Here is a 27,181-nt window from a genome sequence, read left to right as displayed (position 1 = left end):
GTAGTATGTGTTTCAAAGAGAAAAACATTACTATTAAAATACCTGGGTGGCTCAGCCAGCTAAGCATCCCACTCTGTTTTGGCTCAGGTCATGATTTCACAGTTTGTGAGATCGAGCCCCACATCAGGATTCTTTCTCTCCCTTTCTCCCTGCCCTTTCCCCACTGATGTGCTTGTTCTCTGTCTCAAAATAAATAAACATTTTTTAAAAGTAATGCATAAGTTGGGAGAACATAAATGGCATTTAATTGTACTGGGATTCTTCTTATGGAATTTGGTACAGATTAACTTTTTTTTTATTCATGTATAATTACATACAGTGTTATATTAGTTTCAGGTATAAAATATACTGATTCGACCATTGTATACATTACTCAGTGCTCATCACAATAAATAAACTCTTTTAAGTTTGTTTATTTTTATACAGAGGGCATGTGCATGTGGGGCAGAGAAAGAGAGAGAATCTCAAGCAGGCTCTGCACTGTCTGTGTGGAGCCCAACTCGGGGCTTGATTCCACAAACCATGAGATCATGACCTGAGCCAAAGTCAAGAAGAGGATGCTTAACCAGCTGAGCCACCCAAGCGCTCCAATAAGTAAACTCTTAATCCCCATCCTTTTTCCCCCTTCCCACATCCCCTCTAGTAACTTTCAGCCTGTCCTTGGCTTGTTTCGTTTTTTCTTTGCTAGTTTATTTCTCAGATTCCACATATGAGTGAAATTATATGGTATTTGTCTTTTTCTACTTACTTTACATAGCATTAATTCCTCTGGTCAGATTAACTTTAGATATTGGTAAAGGATGTATGCTTCTGGTAATCATTAGGTTACAACTAAAGGACTAGAAATAGAGGGCACAACTTCTAACCTAGTAAAGAAGGACAGTGGCATGCAAAAAATCATAGTGATCCAAAACAAGACAAAAAAGGAGAGAAAAACATTGAAGAGATAGGACAAATAGAAATGCCATGTACTATAAAATGGTAGACACAAATGTATCGACAATGAATGTATGTGAACTATACGCTGCATTTAAAAGATGAGAGCTGTTAGGTAAAACTTTATAACACAACCATATTTTGTTTATGAGCAGTATATTTAAAACATAAGGATATAGAAGAGCTGAAAATAAAAAAGATAGAAAATAAGTACCAAACAAATTCTAACCAAAGGAAAATTGGTGTTGGTGTCTTATTATCAGACAAAATTGACTATAAAGCAGAAAGCATTAATATACATAAAAAAGAACATGATCAAAGTTTTAATTCAGGGTTAGCCAAGAAATTAAAAATTAAAAAGTACATAGAAGCCAATGAAAATGAAAACACGACATCCAAAACCTCTGGGATGCAGCAAAGGCTGTCATAAGAGGGAAGTCTATAACAATCCTGGCCTTCCTAAAGAAGGAAGAAAGGTCTCAGATACACAACCTAACCTTACACCTAAAACAGCTAAAAAAAAAAAAAAAAAAAAAAAAAAGTGAATAAGCCCAAAACCAGCAGACAAAGGGAAATAATAAATATTAGAAAGAAATCATGATACCAAAATTAAAAAAAAAAAAAACAGTAGAACAGGTCAATGAAATCAGGAGCTGGTTCTTTGAAAGAATTAACCAAATTGGTCTCCTAGCCAGACTGATCAAAAAGAAAAAGGAAAGGACCCAAATATATAAAATCACAAATGAAAGAGGAGAGATCACAACCAACACAGCAGAAATACAATGTAAGAGAATATTATGAGCAGCTATATGCCATATAGCTTCCATATAGCTGGAAGAAATGAACAGATTCCTAGAAACAAACTACAAAACTGAAACAGGAAGAAATAGAAAATTTGAACAGACCCATAACCAGTAAAGAAATTGAATTAGTAATCAAAAATCTCCCACAAAAAACAAGAGTCCAGGGCTAGATGGCTTTCCAGGGGAATTCTACCAAACATTTAAGGAAGAGTTAACACCTATTCTTTTGAAGCTGTTCCAAAAAGTAGAAATGGAAGGAAAACTTCCAAACTCTTTCTGCGAGGCCAGCATTTCGTTACTCTGATTCCAAAATGAGACAAAGTCCCCACTAAAAAGGAGAACTACAGACCAATTTCCCTGATGAACATGACTGCAAAAATTCTCAGCAAGATACTAGCAAACCAGATCCAACAGTACATTAAAAGAAGTATTCATCACAATCAAGTGGGATTTATACCTGGGATGCAGAGCTGGTTCAATACCCGCAAGTCAATCACTGTGATACGTCACATTAGTAAAAGAAAAGGATAAGAACTACAAGATCCTTTCAACCGATGTAGAAAAACCATTTGGCAAAATACAGCATCCTTTCTTGATAAAAACCCTCAAGAATGTAAGGATGGAAGAATCATACTTCAAGCTTATAAAGGTCATATATGAAAGACCCACAGCTAATATCATCCTCAATGGGGAAAAACTGAGAGTTTTCCCTCTGAGATGAGGAACACAACGGTGTTGTCCACTCTCAGCACTGTTGTTTAACACAGTGCTGGAAGTCCTAGCATCAGCAATCAGACAACAAAAGGAAATAAAAGGCATCCAAAACGACAAGGAAGAAGTCAAACTTTCACTCTTCGCAGACAACATGATACTCTGTGGAAAACCTCAAAGACTCCACCAAAAAACTGCTAGAACTGGTACATGAATCCAGCAAAGATACAGGATGTAAAATCAATGCACAGAAATTGGCTGCATTTCTATATACCAGTAATGAAGAAGCAGAAAGAGAAATCAAGGAAGCGATCCAATTTACAATTGCACCAAAAACCCTAAAATACCTAGGAATAAATCTAACCAGAGATGTGAAAAATTTATACATTGAAAACTATAGAAAGCGTATGAAAGAAATTGAAGAAGACACACAAAATGTGGAAAAACATCCCAGGCACAAGGATGGGGAAAATAAATATGGTTAAAATGTTGATACTACCCAAAGCAATCTACACATTCAGTGCAATTCCTATCAAAACAACACCAGCATTCTTCACAGAACAATAACAAACAATCCTCAAATTTGCATGGAACCAGAAAAGAAGCCAAATAGCCAAAGCAATCCTGAAAAAGAAAACCAAAAATGGAGGCATCACAATTCCAGACTTCAAGCTGTATTACGAATCTGTAATCATCAAGACAGTACGGTAGTGACACAAAAACAGAGATCAGTGGAACAAAAGAGAGAGTCCAGAAATGACCCACAAATGTATGGTTAACTAATCTTTGACAAAGCAGAAAAGAATATCCAATGGAGAAAGTCTCTTCAGCAAGTGGTGTTGGAAATACTGGACAGGGACATGCAGAAGAATGTTCCTGAAGCATTTTTCTTACACCATACACAAAAATAAACTCAAAATGGATGAAAGACCAAAACGTAAGACAGAAAGCCATCAAAATCCTAGAGGAGAAAACCGGCAACAACCTCTTTGACCTCAGCTGCAACAACTTCTTACTTGACATGTCTCCAGAGGCAAGGGAAACAAAAGCAAAAATGAACTATTAGAACCTCATCAAGATAAAAATCTTCTGCACAGCGAAGGAAACAATCAGCACAATTAAAAGACAACTGATGGAATGGAAGAAGATATTTGCAAATGTCATATCAGATAAAAGGTTAGTATCCAAAATCTATAAAGAACTTATCAAACTCAACACCCCAAAAAAACAAATAATCCAATGAACAAATGGGGGAAAGAAATGAATAGACACTTTTCCAAAGGAGACATGTAGGTGGCTAACAGACACATGAAAAGATGCTCAACATCATTCATCATCAGGGAAATACAAATCAAAACCACAATGAGGTACCACCTCACACTTCTCAGAATGGCTAACATTAACAACTCAGACAACAGGTATTGGCAAGGTGAGAATGCAATCTGGTGCAGCCACTGTAGAAAACAGTATGGAAATTCCTCAAAAAATTGAAAATAGAACTACCCTACAACCCAGCAATTGCATTACTAGGTATTTATTCAAGGATACAAGAGTCGCAGTTTGAAAGGGCACATGTACCCCAATGTTTATAGCAGCACTAATGACAATAGCCAAAGTATGGAAAGAGCCCAAATATCCATCAACTGATGGATTGATTAAAAAAAGATGTGGTAGATATGTTATACAATGGAATATTACTTGGAATTCAAAAAGAATGAATCTTGTCACTTGCAACAATATGCATGGAGCTAGAGAGAGTGTACTATGCTAAGCAAAATAAGTCAGAGAAAAACAAATATATGACTTTACTGATGGACTTTAAGAAACACAACAGATGAACATAGGGGAAGGGAAGGAAACATTAAGAAAGCGAGAGAGAGGCAAGCCATAAGAGACTCTTAAATAAAAAGAACAAACTGAGGGCTGTTGGGAGGGTGTTGGGTGGGGGGTGGGCTAGATGGGTGATGGGCGTTAGGAGGACCCTTGTTAGGATGAGCACTGGGTATTATATGTAAGTGATGAATCACTAAATTCTATTCCTGAAATCATATTACACTAACTGTAAACTAACTTGGATTTAATTTAAAAAGAAAAAAAACAAGTTTTAATTCAGGAGAAATACATAAAAGATTTCCAATTTATATACATTTAAGAGCATGCCTTAAAATACATATATGTTTTAGCCATGGTGAGAGAGTTCTGTTTTTACATTGTTAGTAGTTGATAGAACCAACAGAAGGAATCAAACAGATGTGTAACAGTCACACCTGATTTAAAAACTTTATTAAAGGGACACATTCTTTGCAAGTATACATAGAATATTAAAATGGGCCATAGATTAATCATATCATAAAACAAGCCTGAAACATTTCAATATTTTAATGTTTATTCTTGAGAGAGAGAGACAGAATCCAAAGCAAGCTCCAGGCTGTCAGCACAGAGCCTGATGTAGGGGCTGAACTCATGGACTGCAAGATCATGACCTGAGCCAAAGTTGGATGCTCACTTGACTGAGCCACCAAGGCATTCCCTAGCCTGAAACATTTGAAAGAGTGTGGTCAGATACTCTGACCACAGTACAGTTTATCTGGAAATGAATAACAAAAAGATAACCATTAAGCACATTTCTAAATAAATTGTGGTTCTGAAAAACTATCATAATGAAAATTACAAAATCCTTATTTATTTTAGAACAGGACATGACCATTTGCTCACCTGTGGCAACGTATGGGAGAAAGAAATGCCAGGTTCCATAAAAGCTGATATTAGGAATTCTGCTAGTTTTTAACAGAGTGCTACAGGATAAGTGTGAACTACTTTGAGGTTATAAAACAAGTAGAGTTGACACACGTATGGATTCTTCTCCATTAACCTATGCTGGTTTTCATGAGAGAACTAGAGAGCAGGGCAGGAGATGGCAGAAACCACTCCTCAGGGAAGCAGGTGCAGACGAGGCACACAGCCTCGCTGTCGGGAAGGCCTGAAGCCTGCCACAGAGCCTTCTCGCCTCCAGAATGGAGGCTGACTTGAGGTGGAAGCAGCCAGTTTCATGGACTGCCCCCAGGCACAAGTGAAGACTGACAGCGGTCAGGCAAGATGAAGGAAAGCAAGCTTCAACCACAGGCTGGACCCAGATCAGCAGAAGTCTCCCACTATTGCAGGAGGCTCACAAAATTCTCTTGCACACAACTTGTCAGAGATACAGGGCAAAGCTGACAACTGTGAGGAGAACAGAAAACGTCCCTGCTCCCCCACGATGAGGCCAAAAAGAACCAAGTAACAGGCAATAGAAATCTCCTGCAGGAGGAGAGGCAGGAGCCTACAGACAGCCTGCTTTGGTGGTGCAGACACACAGGAAGGCCAGACGCTGAGACTGGAGCAGGAACGTTGGAGAAAAAAACCTCATGACCCATGCAGAAGCATAAAATAACACCAGAGGGATGTAAACCTGTGATGGACTGAAGGTAACCATAGCAACAACACAGCCCAATCCCGGGGGCACCTGGCTGGCTCAGTCATTAAGCATCTGACTTTGGCTCTCAGGTCATGATCTCCTGGGTCGTGAGTTCAAGCTCTGCATCCAGAGAGCTCGAGCCCAACTTCAGTGAGCCCCACTTCTTTCTCTCTTTCTCCCTCGCTCTCTCTCTGTCTCTCCCTCCACCCTACTGGGATTCTCTTTGTCTCTGCCCTTGATCACCTGTGCCCTTACTCTTTCTGTCTCTCAAAGCAAACAACAAAAACTAAAACTAAAACTCTGTTCCTAATGATTAACTACACACACATCCCAGTTGCCTAGTGGAAGAGGCATCCCCATTTCTTGGCATAAGTCCTATTTGCATCACTAACCACTATTGTAAATGTAGTTTAGCATTCAGTCAAAAATTAAACACCAAAAAAGTGAGGAAAAGCACTCACTGTCAAGGGACAAAGCAGTCAACAGACACAGAGATGACTCACACACTGGAACTCTCAGGTGATTTTAAGTAATTATGACTAGCATGTTAAAGTTACAGTGGGAAGGGAGAAAGACAGACATGCTGCAGCCTCTTTCTGCTGGACCACCTGACCTTGGGGTCCCAGGCAGCACACTGACAGAAAAGCCACAACTTCTGGGGTCATGTTAAGACAAGCTGTTGCTCCATATTGGAAAAAAGGATACCAGGTAGAGATTAAAGTGAACTCCTATCAAATATCATATGTAAAATTTAGTGCCAACTTACTGTGATTAAGGATTGAATATGAAAGAAAATATATAAAGTTTCTGGGAGATGATATAAAAATATTTTCTAACCTCAGGGTAAGGAAATATTTCTTAGAGCACAAGGAACATGATCCATAGAGAAGACAAATACTTGATTATATTAAAATTATAAACTTGTCTTTCTATCAAAATATTAAAACAATGAAAAGGTCATGAAGTGAGGGAATATTTAGAACACGTATAAGAAGGACTCATATTGGGGCACCTGGGTGGCTCAGTCAGTTGGGCTCTGTGCTGGCAGTGTGGAGCCTGCTTGGGATTCGCTCTCTCCCTCTCTCTCACTCTCCCCAACTCACATGGGCTCTGTCTCTGTCAAATAAATAAAGTTAAAAAAGAAGTACTCATAGTCACAGTATATAAATAGGGGCACCTGGATGGCTCATCTGGGGTTGAGCCTCCAGCTCTGGATATCCACTCAGGTCATGATCCCAGGGTCGTACTTTGGACTCTGTGCTGGGCATGGAGCCTAGTTGAGATGTTCGTTCTCTCTCTCTCTCTCTCTCTCTCTCTCTCTCTCTCTCTCTCTCTCCCCCTCCCCCCCTCCCCCTTCCCCTTCCTCCCTCCCCCACCTCTCTCCCATCTCTCTCAAAATAATCTTTTTTTTTTAACCAATGAGACATAGTTGCATGCTCCTCAGAGGTTTAACAGCCTGCGGTGCTGGGCATTGGTAAAGGTGCCCAGCGGTGGGAGTTCCTCCCGCAGTTCCGGTGGGGCATGAGCTGGCGCAGTCTCTTGAGGAAATGTCAAGAAGAGACAGAACATGAACATACCCTACAAGCCAGCAGTCTCGCTTGCAGATCCATGCCCTCGAGGAAAGCCTGCAGGTGTGCATCAGGAGACATGCGGAAGCATACAGAGATCTTGATTGTTTATAAAAACCCCAAACTGAAAACACCTAATGGGGAATATCCGTGTGCTGCAGTACTATTCAGCAAGGAAAAGGACCAAACTGCAGCTGCACTCATCGTCATAGACGGATCTAAACAATATAATTTGGGGCAAAATAAGGCTAATCACAGGACAATAAAAACAGGTCAGGAGGAGTTAAGATGGCAGAGTCAAAAGGGGACCCTGGACTTGTCCCTCAAACTCCGCTAGGTCCACATCAAACCACTTTGAACACCTAGAAAGGGATGTGAGGCTTCACAGAATGAGCTGCATAATTTGAGGGAGAGAATGCGGCCGGCGCCCCGTGTGGAGAGGTGAACTCGGGGAGAGAAAAACTCGAGTGCCTCGGAGAGGAGAAAAGGAGAGCAGCATCTCGGGTTTTTGCGGGAAAGCACTTCCCTCTGAAAGCAGCTAGAAAGAGGGAAAACACACTCTGTGGACTGGACAGGAAAATGTCCCCCAGAACCATTGACGGGGAAAGGAGAGGGTTTCAATACCATCAGCTTTTTATAAACATCGGGACACCAAGTGTGACGTCTCAGAGGTCAGTGCCAGGCAGTGTCTGGCGACAAAGCAGGGCAGAGCCCCTGGAGCAGCCACAGGGTCTGAGGGGCCCCAGGGTCACAAGGGGAGAAGCGGTTCCCTGCTTGGAGAGCATTTGCTGGAGGTGATTCAGCATCACATGGGCAAAAGACCCGGTGGGGCCATCAGGCCCCACGCCCACCTGCATAGGACCAGAGACGCCCAATGAGGGCAGCAAACCCTGGCGCCAGCGGTGTGCTGGGATTCCCCATAAACTCTGAGCCACTGCCACTGGGCCATGGCACGACCGCTTCCTGGGACAAGTCGGCCACAGTGCAGGGAGACCCTCCCCCAGAGGGTCGGCACAGGTGCAGGTTCCAGCCCCAGGGGTGTCTGAAGACACTGTGTTTGAGACACAGCAGAGCCTGAGATAGATTCCCGAGGGAGGCGCTGCCTGGCAGGTGGACAGTTCAGACACGCCCAGCAGGGAAGGCTGGGAGGTGACGAGGGACACAGGAAGGGTGACTGAGCATGTCTGTGAGGGCACCAAATTCCCCCTCTGGAGACTAGACAGCGGGATGAAGCCATTTTCACCATTAGCCCAACACTGATGGACCCCAGTGAGATGAACAGCGCCACCAAGAGGAGAACGGAGCCCTGAGACCTGGTCCCACCCTCCTGTGACCTCCGGGCCACATCTCCACTTGAGAAGCAGAGCAGCAGGCCCCTCCCCCAGACGACCAGCACAGATCCCTTCCAGGAGCTTAGCCTAGCACAGATCCCTTCCAGGAGCTTAGCCTGCTGACCACAGACCGCTGCAAAGCTCCCGCTCTGGGGAAGATGGGATCCAGCTTCATTTGGGAGTTTTTGTTTGTTTGTTTTTTCTTTTGCTCCTTTTGGTGTTGTTTTGTTTTGTTGTTTTTCTTTTGTTGCTTGGATACAGAAAGAGCAGGTTTTTTTTTACTATTTTAAAAAAATTTTTTCTCCTTTTTTTTCCTATCAGACTTCTCTTAACAAGCAATCCAAAACACTCCTATGATCTAGTTTGCTTTCTTTGATTTCTTAAAATTTTTTACTTTTATTTCATTTTACTATTGTTTTTCCCTCCTCCAAAATGCAAGAAGGAGGAATTCATCTCAAAAGAAAGAACAGGAAGAAATGGAGACCAGGGATTTAATCAATGCAGATATAAGTAAGATGTCTGAACTAGAACTTAAAACAATTATAAGGATACCAGATGGGCTTGAAAAAAGCATAGAAGAACCAGAGAACCCCTTTCTGGTGAATTGAAAGGATAAAATTTAGTCAGGCTTACATTTAAAATCCTATAACCAAGATGCAAGCCCAAATGGGCCATAAAACAAAGATGGACAAAGTAGAGGAGCAAATTAGCAATATAAAAGATAAAACTATGGAAAATAATAAAACTGAAAAGAGGAAAACAAAGGTCAGAGTTCACAAAGGCAGATTTAGGGAACTCCGTGATTTATTAAAACATAACAACATTCATGTCATACAAGTCTCAGAAGATAAAGAGAGATAAAAAGGGACAGAAGGTTTCTGTGAGCAAATTATAGCTGAAAACTTCCCTAATCTGGGGAAGGACACAGACATCAAAATCCAAGAAGCAGAGAACTCTCATTAAGTTCAAGAAAAGCCAGGTATCACCAAGACATATCCTAGTCAAATTCACAAAATACATATACCAGGAAAGAATCCTGAAAGAAGCAAGGGGGAGAAAAGTCCTTAACCTACAAGGGAAGACAGACCAGATTCACAGCAGATCTGTCCAAAAAAATATTGGCAGTCCAGAAAGGAGTGAGGAGCAAGGTATATTCAATGTGCTGAATGGAAAAAATATGCACCCAAGATTATTCTATTCAGCAAGACTATCATTTGGAATAGAAGGAGAGATGAAGAGTCCCCCAGGCAAACAAAAACTAAAGGAGTTTGTGACAAAAAAACCAGCCCTGCAGGAAATTTTAAGGGAGACTCTTTGAGTGGAGGAAAAAGAAAAGGAAAAAAAAAAAAAAAAGACCAAAAGCAACAAAGACTAGAAAGGACCAGAGAGCAACAGCAGAAACACCAACTCTACAGGTTACCCAATGGAACTAAATTCTTTAAATTCTTATCTTTTCAATAATCACTGTGAATGTAAATGAACTAAATGCTCTAATCAAAAGATATAGTATCAAAATGAATTTAAAAAAAAAAAGATCCAGGGGCGCCTGGGTGGCTCAGTAGATTGAACCTCCAACTTCGGCTCAGGTCAGATCTCACATTCGTGGGTTCGAGCCCCACATCGGGCTCTGTGCTGACAGCTAGCTCAGAGCCTGGAGCCTGCTTCTGGTTCTGTGTCTCCTTCTCTCTCTGCCCCTCCCCCTCTCATGCTCTGTCTCTCTCTGTATCAAAAATAAATAAAACATTTAAAAAATCTTTAAAAAAAAAAAGATCCATCTATATAAGATGCCTACAAAGGACTGGCTTTAGACTTAAAGGCATCAGCAGATCAGAGTGAGGAGATGGAGAACCATCTATCATGCTAATGGATGTCAAAAGAAAGCCAGAGTAGCATACTTATATCAGACAAACTAGATTTTAAAACAAAGACTGTAACAAGAGATGAAGAAGGACATTATATCATAATTAAGGGCTCTATCGAGAAGATCTAACAATTGTAAATATTTATGCCTCCAACTTGGAAAAACCCAAATATATAGGTCAATTAATAACAAACATAAACTCATTGATGTGGTGCCTCTGTGGCTCTGTTGCTTAAGCATCCAACTTAGTTTTGGCTCAGGTCATAAGTTCACAAATTGTGAGTTTGAGCCCCACATCAGGCTCTGGACTGCCAGTGTGGAGCCTGCTTAGAATTCTCTCTCTGCCCTTCCACTGCTTGCGTGCTCTCTCTTAAAATAAATAAATAAATAAAGCTTTTTTTTTTTAACAAAGAAACCCATTAATAATAATACAGTAATAGTAGGAGACTTTAATACCTCACTCACTGCAATGGATGGATAATTTAAGCAGAAACTCAACAAGGAAACAATGGCCTTGAATGACACCATGAACAAGATGGACTTAACAAATATATTCAGAACATTTCATCCTAAAACAGAATACACATTCTTTTCATGTGCACATGGAACATTCTCCAGAACAGATCACACACTGAGTTACAAATAAGCCCTCGATAAGTACAAAAAGATGGAGATCATACCATACATATTTTCAGATCACAACGCTGTGAAACTTGAAGTCAATTCAAGAAAAAAATGTGGAAAGCTCTCAAAAACATGGAGGTTAAAGAAATCCCACTAAAGAATGAATGGGTTAATCAGGAAATTAAAGAAGAAATTAAAAAAATACATGGATGAAAATGAAAACACAACAGTCCAAAACCTTTGGGATGTAGCAAAGGCAGTCCTAAAAGGGAAGTATATTGCAATTTAGGCCTATATCAAGAAGCCATAAAGGTCCCAAATATACAATCTAATCTTACACCTAACAGAGCTAGAAAAGGAACAGGGAGTAAAGCTGAAGCCAGCAGAAGAAGGGAAATAATAAAGATTAGAGTAGAAATAAACAAATGAAAAACAGAACAGATCAGTGAAACTAAGATCTGATTCTTTGAAAGAATTAACAAAATTGGTAAACCCCTAGCCAGACTTATCAAAAAGAAAAGAGTAAGGATCCATATAGATAAAATCACAAATGAAAGAAGAGATCACAACCAACATCACAGAAATACAATCATAAGAGAATACCATGAAAATTTATTTGCCAACAAACTGGGCAATCAGGAAGAAATTGACAAATTCCTAGAAACTCACAAACTACCAAAACTGAAACAGGAAGAAATAGAAAATTTGAACAGACCAATAACCAGCAAAGAAATTGAAAAGGAAAACTTTGAAACTCATTCAAGTCAGCATTACCTTGATTCCAAAACCTCACTAAAAAGAAATACAGGCCAATATTCCTGATGAACATGAATGCAAAAGTTCTCAATATATTAGCAAACCAAAGTCAGTACATTAAAAGAATTATTCACCATGATCAAGTGGAATTTACTCCTGGGCTGCAGGACTGGTTCAATATTTGCAAATCAATCAACACGATACATTACTATAATAAAAGAAGGGATAAGAACCATATGATCCCATCAATAGTTGCAGAAAAAGCATTTGACAAAATACAGCATCCATTTATGATAAAAACCCTCAACAAAGTTGGGTAGATGGAACATATCTCAAGAGCATAAAGGCCATATACAAAAGACCAACCGCTAATCTCAATAGGGTAAAACTGAGAGCCCTTCCTCTATGGTCCCCTATTGCTATTATATAGACAAAAGCCTAAGCACTGAAAAGGCAAGAGTTGACAAATTACTCAGCTTCTATGCCTTAATAGCTAAATAAACATCTCCTCCTTCCTGAGGTAATCAAGTTTCCTTTTTGTTTTACAAAAGAAGTGGGTCTCGTGGGTGGCTCAGTTGGTTGGGTGTCTAACTTCAGCTTAGGCCATGATCTTAATGGTAGATCAGTTTGAGCCCTGCATCAAGCTCTGCACTGACAGCACCAAGCCTGCTTGGCATTCTCCCTCTCTGTCTGTGTTTCTGTCTGTCTGTCTGTCTGTCTGTCTGTCTGTCTCTCTCTCTCTCTCTCTCTCTCTCTGCCCCTCCCTCATTCATGTGTTTGTTCTCTCTCGCTCTCTGTCTCTCTCTTTAAAAAAATAATAGAAGTAGAGTATTTTAAAAAAAGAAAGAAAGAAAACAAAGGAAGATTGTTATAGAATAGTCAAAATATTAGGAATTTCTTCTTATCAATATAAGTTTTATGTATTTGTTTTTCATCAAATTACCTCTATTTCCTAAACTAATATCAGTCTAAAGACTGTTTCTGGTGACAAAAGAAGAAAGTTTCTTCCCCAGTATTGAGTATTTTGACACCAGAATTTAATATTTGATTCTTCTCTGTCAGTATACATAACTGAATTATTTTTGTTTCATGGTATAATTATTTCAGATGTACAAGAAGTTATTTGCAAAAATCCATCCATCAAAAATACCTTACGAATAATACCACTTCTGGTAAGTACTTTAAGAAGCTTTTTTTTTTTTCTCATTTTGGGAAATGTCATGATTTTGAATGTAAGAATCCTGTACTGAAATTAATTTTTCCTGATACTGGCTTTTATTGAGTTTTTCTCCCCAGTCAACTTTCAATTATAATATGCTTTGTTAGAAGCAGCAAATATCCTCTTATTTAAAAAAATCAAAATATATGGGGCACCTGAGTGATTCGGTCTATTAGGCATTCAACTTTAGCTCAGGTCATGGTTTTGAGAGTTCGAGCCCTTTGTCGGGCCCTGTGCTGACAGCTCAGAGCCTGGAGCCTGCTTTGGATTCTATGTCTCCCTCTCTCTGCCCTTCCCCACTCGCACTCTCTCTCTTAAAAATAAACATTTTTTAATTAAAAAATATATATATATATGTAAAGTTTTTTCCTTACAGAGTATTTCATGATCCATGGGAACAGAAACCAATATCAGTGCACTACTCTTTAGACAATTTTGAATATGTAGCCTAATTGGAAAATTGTTGATTACTTTACCTTGTTAGTGATCCTACCCTTGCCCCTCTCCCTTTTGTGTCTTCAAGGTTCAAAACTAGACATCATTATTTGGAATTTTGTTTTTGTTTTTTGCCCTGACAGTGGATTCTGGTAAAGATGCACATATAATGGCAATTTAGTGCATTAAGGAATGTTCAGTCTAACGGGGAGAAAGAACACACATGGAGAGTATATGCAAATTGCCGTAATACAAATTAAGACTTTGGGAGGCACCTGAACTCTCACTAGCCTCAACTTAGGTGTTCAACAAAGAAATGTTTTGTTAGAGGGACCCCCCTGGGTGGCTCAGTTGTTAAGCGTCCAACTTTGGCTCAAGTCATGATCTCACAGTTTGTGGTTTCAAGCCCCATATCGGGTCCTGTGCTGACGGCTTGGAGCCTGGAACCTGCTTGGGATTCTGTGTCTCCCTCTCTCTCCTTCCCTTCCCCACTCATTCTCTGTCTCTTTCTCTCTCAAAATTAAATAAACATTTTTAAAATTTCTAAAAAGAAATGTTTTATTAGAGAATTAATTGGATGCTTACTCAATTATTTTTCATCATATACCCTCAGTTCTGTAATCTTGATAGGAAAAAGAAGATGACACAAATATACTTCATTTCTTATTATTTGCTTTTACATAAATAAAGTTATACATTCCTTGTCTACATTTTAGATTTTTGCTGTGTCCTGGGCATGGTAGTAAGTAAGAAGAAAGAGCCCCCCACCCCTCCACCTTCATGAAGCTTCTTATTTACGTCTGGGCAGGTGTTTCTCAGAAATAGCCTTTTTGGTGCAACATTTTTGATGTGGTGACTGTTGTGGAGTCTTTTTTCAGTTGTCACTTTGACTCCTGATCTATTTTTACATCGTTGCTTTTTATGCGCTACTTTGGCTTTTTGCTTGATTTTTCATCTCACAAATTCAGCAACTTAAGTAATACTTGCAATGATAATTTTTGGGGTGTCTGAATTTGTGACAGTTTTCTCTTCTTTATAATATTAATGATTCTGACTTCACTTTAGTGAGATGATGCCTAGAGTGGCCGAGATTACTCTTTGTACACAGAGTACTCTTTGTACTTCAGCTCAAACTTGGAAAACAGTGTGCTGACCACAGATAGCCGAGCATAAATTGTCACCATTCCTCAATAAGGACCAAAAGTAGCCTCATCAGCAAAGCACTGTGTTGTGTGTTGGTGCGCTATGTCATCATACCACTAAAGAGTCGACTAATAGCGGGAAAATTCATTGCGGGGATGAAGGACCGCTGCTGATGGGCTTAAAATCGTTTTTCCCTTAGATCTTTTCCATTTATTATGACAGTTGGTAACCATGAGCTGTCCCTAGCTTCTCTATCCCCAAACCAGTTGCTCTTCCTTATTTTATCGTCACTAACGTAGGTCAAAAACCTTCCATTTATTTTCAGGGAAAATCTTATAAATTCACAGAATTATATAACTTCCTGTTTTAAAAAAGCCATCTCCCTTGTCCATCAGAACTGCTTCATTTGCCCTATTCTGCATGGGGACTCGAACATTCTATTCTTGTTTGCCCTTTTGTTTTTAAATAATTTTATTTTACTCTTCAGTCGGATTCACTGTTAACATTTTGTCATGCCTGCTTTGACAGATGGAAGGATGGATGGAAGAATCCAGTACTAAAAGGATAGGAAAGGATAGAGATTCATACATATGTATCTGCACACACATACATTTTAATGAACTGTTTGAAAGTAAATTGTAGACATGATGATAGTTTCCCACTAAATACTCAAGCACATGTGTTCTCTTAAGAACATTCTCCTGCATCACAATACCATCATCACACATAAGAAATTTAATACTGATACCATATTATCTGATACATACTCCATGTTCAGAATTCCCCTGTTTGAAAACAAAAATGTCTTCTGTGGCTATTTTACTTCTCTGGTCCAGGATGCACCCAGGATTATACATTGTATATGGTTGTCACATCTCTTTTCTACAAGAGTCTCTTTACTCATTTCCAGTCTTTCATGCACATTGATGCTTTTGAAAAGTCCAGGCCTGTTGTCTTGTTGACTTTCTCATGATCTGGAATTTCCTGATTGTTTTCTCATTAGGTTGAGGTTAACATTTATGGTGGAAGCAAACTTTCAAAGTTTTTGTTTTATAGTCTGTTTTGTTTTCATTTTATCACCTTGATTCTGCCTGTATCTTGCCTTCAGGTTTTCTATTTAGCTGCTTATAATTTATTTTGAGTCCAGAGACTGATGTCCAAGCTTTTAGAGCTGTGTTTAAAGCAAGAAAAAATAAGTACTTGGCACCTCCCATAGGAGTAAAGTGTGTGGGTTTTAGATACATTTCAGTCTCTTTTTTTTTATCATGATGTCGTCTTTAATCCCCATCACCTGGTCTTTTGAAAGCTTTCAAAATTAGTTCCTTTATCTCCATTACAATTTTAAGTAAGTAAAGCTATTTAGTGTATATGTTCTAGAAAGGCAATATATTATCCTATTCCTACATTTTCTGTGTGTATGACACAAGAGACCACCAAAGCTACTTGTTTTTACCAGGACAGTTGGGGTATGGCATAGTTCTAGTCAATAGGAATTTTTCTAAAAATAGATCTCTATTTCCCCACAGAATGGCAGAAATACCTATTCAGAAATATTCACTGGTTTGGAGATGTGGCAAGCTTTTTATTAATTTATTCTATTTTATATTTCAGTGCTAGTGTTTTCACATCCATATGAACTTATAAGAATTTTGTTTTTAAATGAAAGGATGTGTCATATGTCTCTAGCTTTATACTTTACATGCTTTGTGTAGCTAATTCAGAAGCTGAATTAACTAAGCAACATTAATTATATAATAAATCGGGGCACCTGGGTGGCTCAGTTGGTTAAGCATCCGACTTCGGCTCAGGTCAGATCTCACGTTTGTGGGTTCAAGCCCCGCGTCAGGCTCTGTGCTGACAGCTCAGAGCCTGGAGCCTGCTTCCGGTTCTGTGTCTCCTTCTCTCTCTGCCCCTCCCCCTCTCATGCTCTGTTTCTCTCTGTATCAAAAATAAAGAAAACATTTAAAAAAATTTTTTTTATTATATAATAAATCTACAAGGTACCCTAAAACTGAAAACTCAAATGCTATTTGCTTAACATTTACAAATTTATGTCTAATTCTCAAAAATTATATATCTCTCTGGAAAATTCAGAACTTGGGTGAAGTTTATATATTAATCCACCATGCTGCACCCCCACATGTGTTTTTGTTACTGTTTTTCGTGTATTTCCCCCCATTCTGTAACCTTTTGTGTTTTCTTCTCCCACAGTGTTTGGTGGCATTGCTTTGGGTGTTTGCTCTTAGGGAAAACAAATGGACTGGCATATTCACTCCTGCTGAGATACTTGGCTTGAATTTTAAAAGATACTTTATCATTTTTTTAAATTATTTAAAAGGTGTTTTAATGTTTATTCTTTGAGAGAGAGAGAGAGAGAGAGAGAGAGAGAGAGAGTGAGAGAGAGCGAGCGAGCACATGCAGGGGAGGAGCAGCGAGAGGGAGACACAGACTCTGAAGCAGATTCCAGCTCTAAGCTGTCAGCACAGAGCCTCATGTGGGGCTCGAACTCTAAAACCATGAGATCATGATCTAAGCCAAAGTCAGAAACTTAACTGACTGAGCCATCCAGGTGCCCCTCATTTTTAAAAATTATTTTAAAAGACTTAAAACCATTTAAATTGTTTAAAAACAATATCTGGGAAGAACAATAGTGAATTTCCAACAGTGGGATTTTAGACACTTGTGACACGAGCAAGAGACGTGATTTTGAGCAGGCACGCTCAGGTGGTAGGCAGTCAGCTTCCGCCACTCAGTGCAAGTGCTGTTCTAAGATTTCAGAGGAACAGAATTTGGCCCATCCCCTCATGTATCCCTTCCCTTCACTGATCACTCATAGTCATCTTAATGGTACTGGTATCTGTCCTCTAGCGTACCCGTGAGGGCTTCGAGAGAAGCACCCGTGTAAAGTATGCAGACCAGTGCCTACAACACTACACATGCTAGACACTGTTGGGTTGCATAATTATTATTGCACTATTGTGATCATCTTATCCATTTACATAGTCTCAAAAAAAGGTAACATTCCTGAAACTACTTAAGTGAAATTTACATGCAAAGCATGACTTTTCCTTGTAAATAGTAGGACTCTTTCTAACAATTTGTAACAATTCATAGTTCGACCTGCCTCTCCTTTTACACTATGAATCTTCCTTCCAGCAAAACAAATTTAATGCATTGTCCGTCAAGCCTATAGTACTCAATATACCTCCATGTTTTTCTCATGCTTTGCTCATGTTCAGCCCACCTCCAAACTACACCAGCTGTACTTTTGCTCTACCTTCCTAATCCAACCCATCTAAGCACCAACTTACTGTCACTTCTCCCATGAAGCCCTCCAGGACCAATCTGGCTTATGATGACAACACCCTCCTCTGAACTTAACTACTGTAGTACCACTGGTATTAGACTTCTGTTCCACAAGTCTTTTTGTTAACTTTTCACATGAGTCATCTTTAGAACTATATTCTTGAGGCTGTTTTTCCACCTCCTAGGAACTAGCACATACTAAATACTTGAAAATATTGGTTGAAACTTTATGATTTTTTATACCTGGTTTTTAAATATATAATCTGCATTTCTCAAGCTGCAATAAAATTAGGTGATTTATTTGAACTGAAAACTTTTTTAATATTCTGAAGCAAGATTTTATGCCCCATAAAATACCACTATTTTATTCCAAAGCCTTTTGGTGAATGTTAAATCTAAGAAGAATGGAAGCACACTTAGGGATTCCTACCATTGAAAAGTACAATCCCAAATGATTTCATGTCTCTTGTATAATATTCTAAGCAAAGAACATCAAGGAATTTTCTCAAGTCTCAGAAATGTTCATTGGCAGAACCAGGATTTAGTTTCCCATGTTTTCCCCCAAATCTCTTCTACCTATTTTAATTCTTATTTCAGTTGATGACACCGCCATCCTCCAGACTTCCCAGACAGAAATGTGTATCTCATCCAGGCTTCTCCTTCTCCCATGCTGACAAGCAATAAATACTCTTAACAATACACCTCAAATCTATCCACTCTCTTCATTCTTACTGATAATGCCTGAGTTTAAGAATTTATCATGCCTCTGGTGGCAAGGATGGATGAAGCAGAGGAGCGAATCAGCAATATACAGGACAAACTTATGGAGAATAATGAAGTAGAAAAAAAGAGTGAGACTAAGGCAAATAGCATGATTTAAGAATTAGAGAAATCAGTGACTCTTTACAAAGGAACAACATCAGATTCATAGGGGACCCAGAACATGAAGTGAGAGAAAAGGGGTAAAAGTGTTATGTGAGCAAATCATAGCAGAAAACTTCCCTAACCTGGAGAAAGCACAGACATCAAAATCCAGGAAGCACAGAGGACTCCCATTAGATTCAACAAAAAACGACCATCAACAAGTCATATCATAGTCAAATTCACAAAATACTCAGAGAATGAATCGTGAAAGCAGCAAGGGAAAAAGTCCTTAACCTACAAGGAAAGACAGATCAGGCTCACAGCAGACCCATCCACAGAAACTTAGCAGGCCAGAAAAGAGTGGCAAGATATATTCAATGTGCTGATTCAAAAAAATATGCAGCCAAGAATTCTTTATTCAGCAAAGCTTCATTCAAAATAGGAGGAAAGATAAAAAGTTTCCCAAATAAAATTAAAGGAGTTCATGACCACAAAACCAGCCCTGCAAGAAATTTTAAGGGGGACTCTGAGGGGAGAAAAGATGGGGAAAAAAAGACAAAAACAAAAAAAAAAGAAAACAAAACAAAAAGGCCAAAAGCAACAAAGACTAGAAAGGACCAGAGAATACCACCAGAAACTCCCAACTCTATAAGCAACGGATGGCAATAAATTTATGACCTTTCAGTACTCACTATAAATATCAATGGGTTAAACACTCCAGTCAAAAGATCTAGAGTAACAGAATGGATAAGAAAACAAGATCCATCTATATGCTATTTACAAGAGACCATTTTAGGCCTAAAGACTTCAGATTGAAAATAAGGGGACAGAGAACCATCTATTAAACTAATGGCTACCAAAAGAAAGCCAGGGTAGCCATACTTATATCAGACAATCTAGATTTTAAAATAAAGACTGTAACAAGAGATGAAGAGGGGCTTTATATCATAATTGAGGGCTCTATCGACCAAAGAGATCTAACAACTGTAAACATTTATGCTCTTAATGTGAAAGCACTGAAATATATAAATCAATTAATCACAAACATAAACTAATTGATAATAATACCATGATAGTAGGGGATTTCAACACCCCACTTACATCAATGGACAGATCACCAAAACAGAAAATCAACAAGGAAACAATCCTTTGAATGATACACTGGACCAGATGGGCTTAACAGATATATACAGAACATTTCCTCCTAAAGCAGTGGAATACACATTCTTCTCCAGTGCACATGGAACATATCCAGAATAGATCACACAATGGGACCCATTTCAGCCCTCAACAAGTACAAAAAGACTGAGATCAAACCATGCGTATTTTCAGACCACAATACTATGAAACTTGAAATCACAAGAAAAAATTTTTGAAAAGATAACAAATACTTGGAGACTAAAGAACATCCTACTAAAAAATGAATGGGCTAACCAAAAAGTTAAAGAGGAAATTAAAAACTACATGGAAGCCAATGAAAATGATAACATCACAGCCCCAAACCTCTGGGATGCAGCAAAGGAGGTTATAAGAGGGAAGTATATAGCAATCCAGGCCTCCCTAAAGAAGGCAGAAAGGTTTCAGATAAACAATCTAACCTTACACCTTAAAGAGGTGGAAGAACAGCAAATAAAACCCAAAAACAGCAGAAAACAGGAAAAAATAAAGATTAAAGCAGAAACCAATGCTATAGAAACAAAACAAACAAACAGTAGAACAGATCAATGAAACCAGAAGCTGGTTCTTTGAAAGAATTAACGAAATTGATAAATACCTAACCATTTGATCAAAAAGGAAAAGGAAAGGACTCAAATAAATCACAAATAAAAGAGGAGAGATCACAACCAACACAGCAGAAATATGAACAATAATAAGAGAATATTATGAACAGTTATACATCAATAAAATGGGCAGTCTGGAAGAAATGGACAAATTCCTAGAACATATAAACTACCCAAACTTAAACAGAAAGAAATAGAAAATTTGGACAGACCCATAACCAGTACAGAAATTGAATTAGTAATCAAAAATCTCCCCAGAAACAAGAGTCGAGGACTGGATGGCTTCCAGGGGAATTCTACTGAACATTTAACAGAATTAACACCTATTATTTTGAAGCTGTCCCCAAAAGTAGAAATGGAAGGAAAACTTAATTCATTCTGTGAGGCCAGCATTTCATTACCCTGACTCCAAAACCAAAGACCCCACTGAAAAGGAAACTACAGACCAATTTCCCTGATGTACAAGGATGCAAAAATCTTCAACAAGATACTGCTCAACCAGATCCAACAATGCATTAAAAGTATTACTCACCACTACCAAGTGGGATTTATACCTGGGATTTATGCAGGGCTGGCTCAATATCCACAAAACAATCATTGTGATATGTCACATCAATAAAAGAAGGGACCAGAACCACATGATCCTCTCAATAGATGCAGAGAAAACATTTGACAAAATACAGCATCCCTTCTTGATAAAAACCCTCAAGAAAGTAGGAATAGAAGGATCATATCCCAAGATCATTAAAACCATATACTAAAGACCCACTGCTAATATCATCCTCAATGGGGAAAAGTTTAGAGCTTTCCCCTTAGGTCAGGAATATGACAGCGATGTCCATTCTTGCCACTGTTCTTCAACATAGTATTGGAAGTCTTAGCCTTAGCAATCAGACAACACAAAGGAATAAAAGGCATCTAAATCAGCCAGGAGGAAGTCAAACTTTCAGTCTTCACAGATGACATGATACTCTATGTGGAAAACCCAAAAGATTCCACAAAAAAACTGCTAGAACTGATCCATGAATTCAGCAAAGTTTCAGGACATAAAATCAATGAACAGAAATCGGTTGTATTCCTATACACCAACAATGAAGCAACAGAAAGAGAAATCAAGAAATTGATCCAATTTACAATTGCATTAAAATCCTTAAAATACCTAGGAATAAATCCAACAAAAAGGTGAGAAATCTATACACTGAAGACTATAGAAAGCTTATGAAATAAATTGAAAAAGACACCAAAAAATGGAAAAAATATTCCATGCTCCTGGGTAGGAAGAACAAATGTTGTTAAAATGTCAATACTGCCCAGAGCAATGTCCACATTCAGTGCAATTCCTATCAAAACAACACCAGCATTCTTCACAGAACCAGAACAACCAATCCTAAAATTTGTATGGAATCAGAAAAGACCCCAAATAGCCCAAGCAATCTTGAAAAAGAGAACCAAAGCTAGAGGCATCACAATCCTGGACATCGATATGTATTGCAAAGCTGTAATCATCAAGACAGTATGGTGCTGGCACAAACACAGACCCTCAGATCAGGGTAACAGAATAGAGAACCAGAAATGGACCCACAAATGTATGGTTAACTCATCTTTGACAAAGCAGTAAAGAATATCCATGGAATAAAGACAGTCTCTTCAGCAAGCGGTGCTGGGAAAACTGGACAACAACATGCAGAAGAATGAACTTGGACCACTTTCTTACACCATACACAAGAATAAACTCAAAATGCATGAAAGGCCTAAATGTAAGACAGGAAACCATCAAAATTCTGGAGGAGAAAGCTCGTAGAGACCTCTTTGACCTTGACCACAGCAACTTCTTACTCAACCTGTTTCTGGAGGCAAGGGAAACAAAAGCAAAAATGAACTATTGGGACCTCATCAAAATAAAGAGCTTCTGCACAGTGAAGTAAACAATGAGCAAAACTAAAAGGCACCGAACAGAATGGGAGAAGATATTTGCAAACAGCATATCAGATAAAGGGTTAGATTCCAAAATCTATAAAGAACTTATCAAACTCAGCACCCCCCCAAAAAAAATAATCTAGTGAACAAATGGACAAAAGACATGAATAGACACTTTTCCAAAGAAGACATCCAGATGGCAAACAGATACATGAAAAAATGTTCAACATCACTCATCTGCAGAGAAATGCAAATCAAAACCAAAATGAGATACCACCTCACACCCATCAGAATGGCTAACATTAACAACTCAGGAGACAACAGATGTTGGCAAGGATGCAGGGAAAGAGGATCTCTTTTGCACTGCTGGTGGGAATGCACACTAGTGCAGCCACTCTGGAGAACAGTGTGGAGGTTCCTCAAAAAATTAAAAACAGGACTACCCTATGACCCAGCAATTGCATTAGGTATTTTTCCTAGGGATACAGGTGTGTTGTTTCAAAGGGCCCCATGCACCTCAATGTTTATAGCAACGCTACTGACAATAGCCAAAGTATGGAAAGAGCCCGAATGTCCATGGACACACGAATGGATAAAGAAGATGTGGTGTACACACACACACACACACACACACACACACACACACACACACAATGGAGTATTACTCGGCAACCAAAAAGAATGAAATCTTGCTGTTTGCAACTACATGGATGGAACTAGAGGGTATTATGCTAAGCGAAATTAGTCAGAGAAAGACAAATATCATATGACTTCCCTCATATGAGGAATTTAATATACAAAACAGATGAACATAAGGAAAGGGAAGCAAAAATAATATAAAAACAAGGAGGGGGACAAAACATGAGACTCTTAAATACAGAGGACAAACAGAGAGTTGCTAGAGGGATTGTGGGAGGGGGAATGGGCTAAATAGGTAAGAGGCATTAAAGAACCTACTAAAAGCATTGTTGTACTATATGCTAACTAACTTGGATGTAAACTTAAAAATAAATTTTAAAAAATATATTTAAAATAAAGTACAGAGAAAAACCAAATAAATAAATAAAAGATTAAAACTTGGTTTCTATAAGTAAAAACACTAAATAAACATTAAATTTATTCTGTAAAGAAAAAACATTAAAATAAAAAACAAAGTATCACATCTCACCTGGAGAGAGAGGCCTGTCCAGGGCATCTTTCACCCCATCAGCCCCAGAGTAATCTTTGTGGAACATAAACATGAACCTATCACTCTCCTGCTTAAAACCCAATGTCAGCACTTACCTGTCACCTAAAAGATGAATGAAGACTCCAAAGAACTGCCTTCACCACCTTGCCATCTGCACCTCTGGTTGCTCCCCAGCTTGTAATTTACATACAGTTGAGTGACCGTTCTCCCTGGAGCCCCCTGTCCTTGCAGGTCCCACGCTGCCCCCTGCACCCCCCTCCCCCACTTCACAGGACTCATCCTCTTACACGCTTCTCTCCTACTCATTCCTTTGGGCTTCATTTCACTGCCATCCCCTCTGGGAAGGCTTATTCAGCCCAAGTTTTATCCTGTCCAAAGTTTAGAGTTTCCTCTTTTCAGCAACCATAGCAGCCTGATATTTTCATTTCATAGAAGCTATCATACTGGTCTCTTTTTCTTCCTTTATTTTAATGTTTATTTTCATTTTTGAGACAGAGCACGAGCGGGGGAGGGGCAGAGAAGAGAGAGACACAGAATCCGAAGCAGGCTCCAGGACCTGAGCCGTCAGCACAGAGCCTGATGCAGGGCTGGAACTCACGAATCCTGAGATCATGACCTGAGCTGAAGTCGGCACTTAACCGACTGAGCCCCCCAAGTGCCCTCTTTTTCTTCATTGAACAGACATTGCCTGAGTTTTCACTGTGTGTTTCACTCTCTGAGGGCTGGGACTAGACGAGGAAACCGCTTTGCTGCCTTCCAGTCTCTGTGTTCTAACAGAGACAAGGTGCAAGCACTGTCCTCCCAGAGGCCTGCTCCAACGCGCCCTGAAGACACCGGCCATGGCTTTTCGGTGTAAAAATTATGAATCATAGAAGCAGAATTTTTATTTTGGAATCTTTACTTTTTAAAAATAAATTTTATGAATTTATGAGTGTAATGAATTTTTATCCCTTGTTCTCTCCAGCAACTTCTTTAACCTAACATACGTTGTTAAACTCCACTTGGGGTATTACGTGAGCTGCTGGGGCTTCCCTTAGTTAATAAATCACTAAATTGTGACCATTTACACAGCAGGGTATGCTAAAAAATCCTGCTAATCAGCACATTCTGCCAACAGCAGAGAGTGGAGATCATGAATTATTATAATTGGGAGGATGCTTTATGTGAAGTGGTACTCCTTATGCTGAGGTTGTCGGATATGTAGCATTTGAGGATTTGAATTATGAACTCAGTGTTATTAAAATCCATCATCTGTAAGGAGATGCACCTGTTAAAACCTGTGAACACTACAGTAAAACAGTGGTCTCAAATCATGTTACAGGGCAGCCAGCCAGGGGCCGGTCTGTCTCCTGATGTTGGGTCCAGATTGCAGAGAAAATACTGATGAAGAATAACAGTAACTATTAAATGGAATCATTATTTTTTATAAACTCCTGTAAATATATCTTAGATTTCTGCATTTGTTAATAATTTAAAATACTATAGCCATAAAATAAAGGTAAATCATACCATGGGTAATGGAGATAAATAGACTAGTTTACATTTATGCTACAAGTTTATTATGTATTTTATTGATAAATACGTTTTTAGTGAATGGAAATGCTTCATTGTTTTTAATGGGCATGCTTCTGAAAATAAATTCATTATATTTAAAAATAAAACAGAGGATATTTTGTTATTCAAATTATGTATTAGCAATAGTTGTGAAGGTTTGTTTTTCTAAAACTCCTAATAAATTCTATTAAATTTTGGTACAGTGTTGTAAAAAGTTTATGATGTTTTTAAGTTTACTTATTTATTTTGGAGAGTGGGGGAAGGACACAGAGAGAGAGGCAGAGAGAATCCCAAGCAGGTTCCAAGCTGTCATCACAGAGCCAACGTAGGGCTTGAACCCAAGAATTGTGAGATCATGACCTGAGCTGAAATCAAGAGTCAGATGCTTAACTGAGCGACCCAGGTGCCCCTATGAAGTTTACGTAAATAGTAAAGGTATTTGTTTAAGACTTTGAAGGATCTCTGTACTTTGGAGTTGTCAAGGGATGTTCCAAAAACCTAAAGGGGCTGGGATCTCTCTCTGTCCCTCTCTCTGCCCCTTCCCCCACTCACTCTCTCTCTTTCTCTCTCTCTTAAAATAAACATTAAAAAAAAAAGAAAACCCTTGTATGATCATAAAACTCTTGATATGATTATAAAAGTTTTTTCATAGAATTGTGATAATTGCATATGGTTTTTTATATTCACCCAGCCTTTCTACTTCAAGCTTTCTCTGGATGGCTTCAGGCTGAATTTCTGACGTCTCACACCAGTAAGGCTGACAGAATGGCATTTCTAGAGCGTGGTGAGATGGCCAGAGTAAAACTCTCTGGTACCAGTCCTCTCTTATGGGTCTTCAGATTTTCCCCCTTGGCCTCTGGAGGGAATGTGCACAAGGTTCTGCATCCTGAGGGCCCCTGCTCACCTGGCGGCCTGTTGGCCACCTTTCCCACTGAGCACCAGGTTCCGAGTGGCCCTGGCTGCCGAGCCCTGCCTCCACCTGAGCGCTCTCTGCACCTGCGCTGGGGCCGCCTCTCCTGTCCCTCCGCTGACAGCATCCTGAGTTCCCTTACACGCTACCGCTACCGAGGTTGACTTCCTCGGGTGCTTCCTAAGAATCCTCTCTACTACCCCCATGTAGAAATTATGTGCATCCCAAACTATAATTATGTGTATGGACGTGCCTCTCTTCTTGTAGATAAGAACTCCTGGCAGGTGGAGGTGTCATTCATGTCTGTGGCCTTGGAATTAAAGTGGGGGACACAGCGGCAAATCAACATAACAAATGAAGGGGGAAATACTCAACTGTTCCATTTATCAAGCCCCTACTATGTGCTAGGTGCTGCTCCACATATTTGGGATATGATAAACAAAAGTATTTTCTTCTCTTGTCGAACTTACATTTTAGCAAGGAACACAGATTTTAAACACAAGAATATGCCAGCAGGGATGTGCTGAAGAAAACCAGAGCGCAGTGACGGCGCACAGTGCTGGGAGGGCGATTTGAGATGACAGGTAGGGTGGCCGGGGAAGGTCTCGGTGGAGGGGACGTTTGCGCAGGTATCTGAGTAAAGTGAAGGAGGCCTTGGCAGGAGTGGGAGGAGGAGGGGGAAGGGGGTGGGGGGTGGGGCCCGCTGTTTGCCGCTTGCATCTGGTCGGTGGACCACATCTAGAAAACAAGGGTCTAGAACATTACCTGAGCTGCACGTTGAACTCACGTGGGGAACTTTAACACCAAGGTGCAGTTTGA

The 27,181-nt window shown here is 39.3% G+C and overlaps 1 protein-coding gene across 2 annotated transcripts in view; it reads left to right on the top strand.

The window, feature by feature from the left end:
* The window catches only part of CEP126 (centrosomal protein 126), a 107,863-nt gene extending 80,937 nt beyond the window's left edge, over positions 1-26,926 (top strand). The window contains exons 10-12 of one of the 2 annotated variants that reach the window (XM_029914654.1): positions 13,152-13,216; positions 26,144-26,236; positions 26,840-26,926. In XM_029914654.1, the coding sequence (XP_029770514.1) occupies positions 13,152-13,216; positions 26,144-26,191 (113 nt within the window). In that variant the 3' untranslated portion in view covers positions 26,192-26,236; positions 26,840-26,926. Of the gene's footprint in view, positions 1-13,151; positions 13,217-24,389; positions 24,429-26,143; positions 26,237-26,839 lie in introns of those variants that run through there. The other variant, XM_029914655.1, reaches the window with a different exon arrangement.
* The last annotated feature ends 255 nt before the right edge of the window (positions 26,927-27,181 follow it).

Source organism: Suricata suricatta, chromosome 11 (assembly GCF_006229205.1).
Source record: "Suricata suricatta isolate VVHF042 chromosome 11, meerkat_22Aug2017_6uvM2_HiC, whole genome shotgun sequence".
In the NCBI taxonomy this organism is placed as follows: domain Eukaryota; kingdom Metazoa; phylum Chordata; class Mammalia; order Carnivora; family Herpestidae; genus Suricata; species Suricata suricatta.
This window is presented reverse-complemented; position numbering and strand designations above follow the sequence as displayed.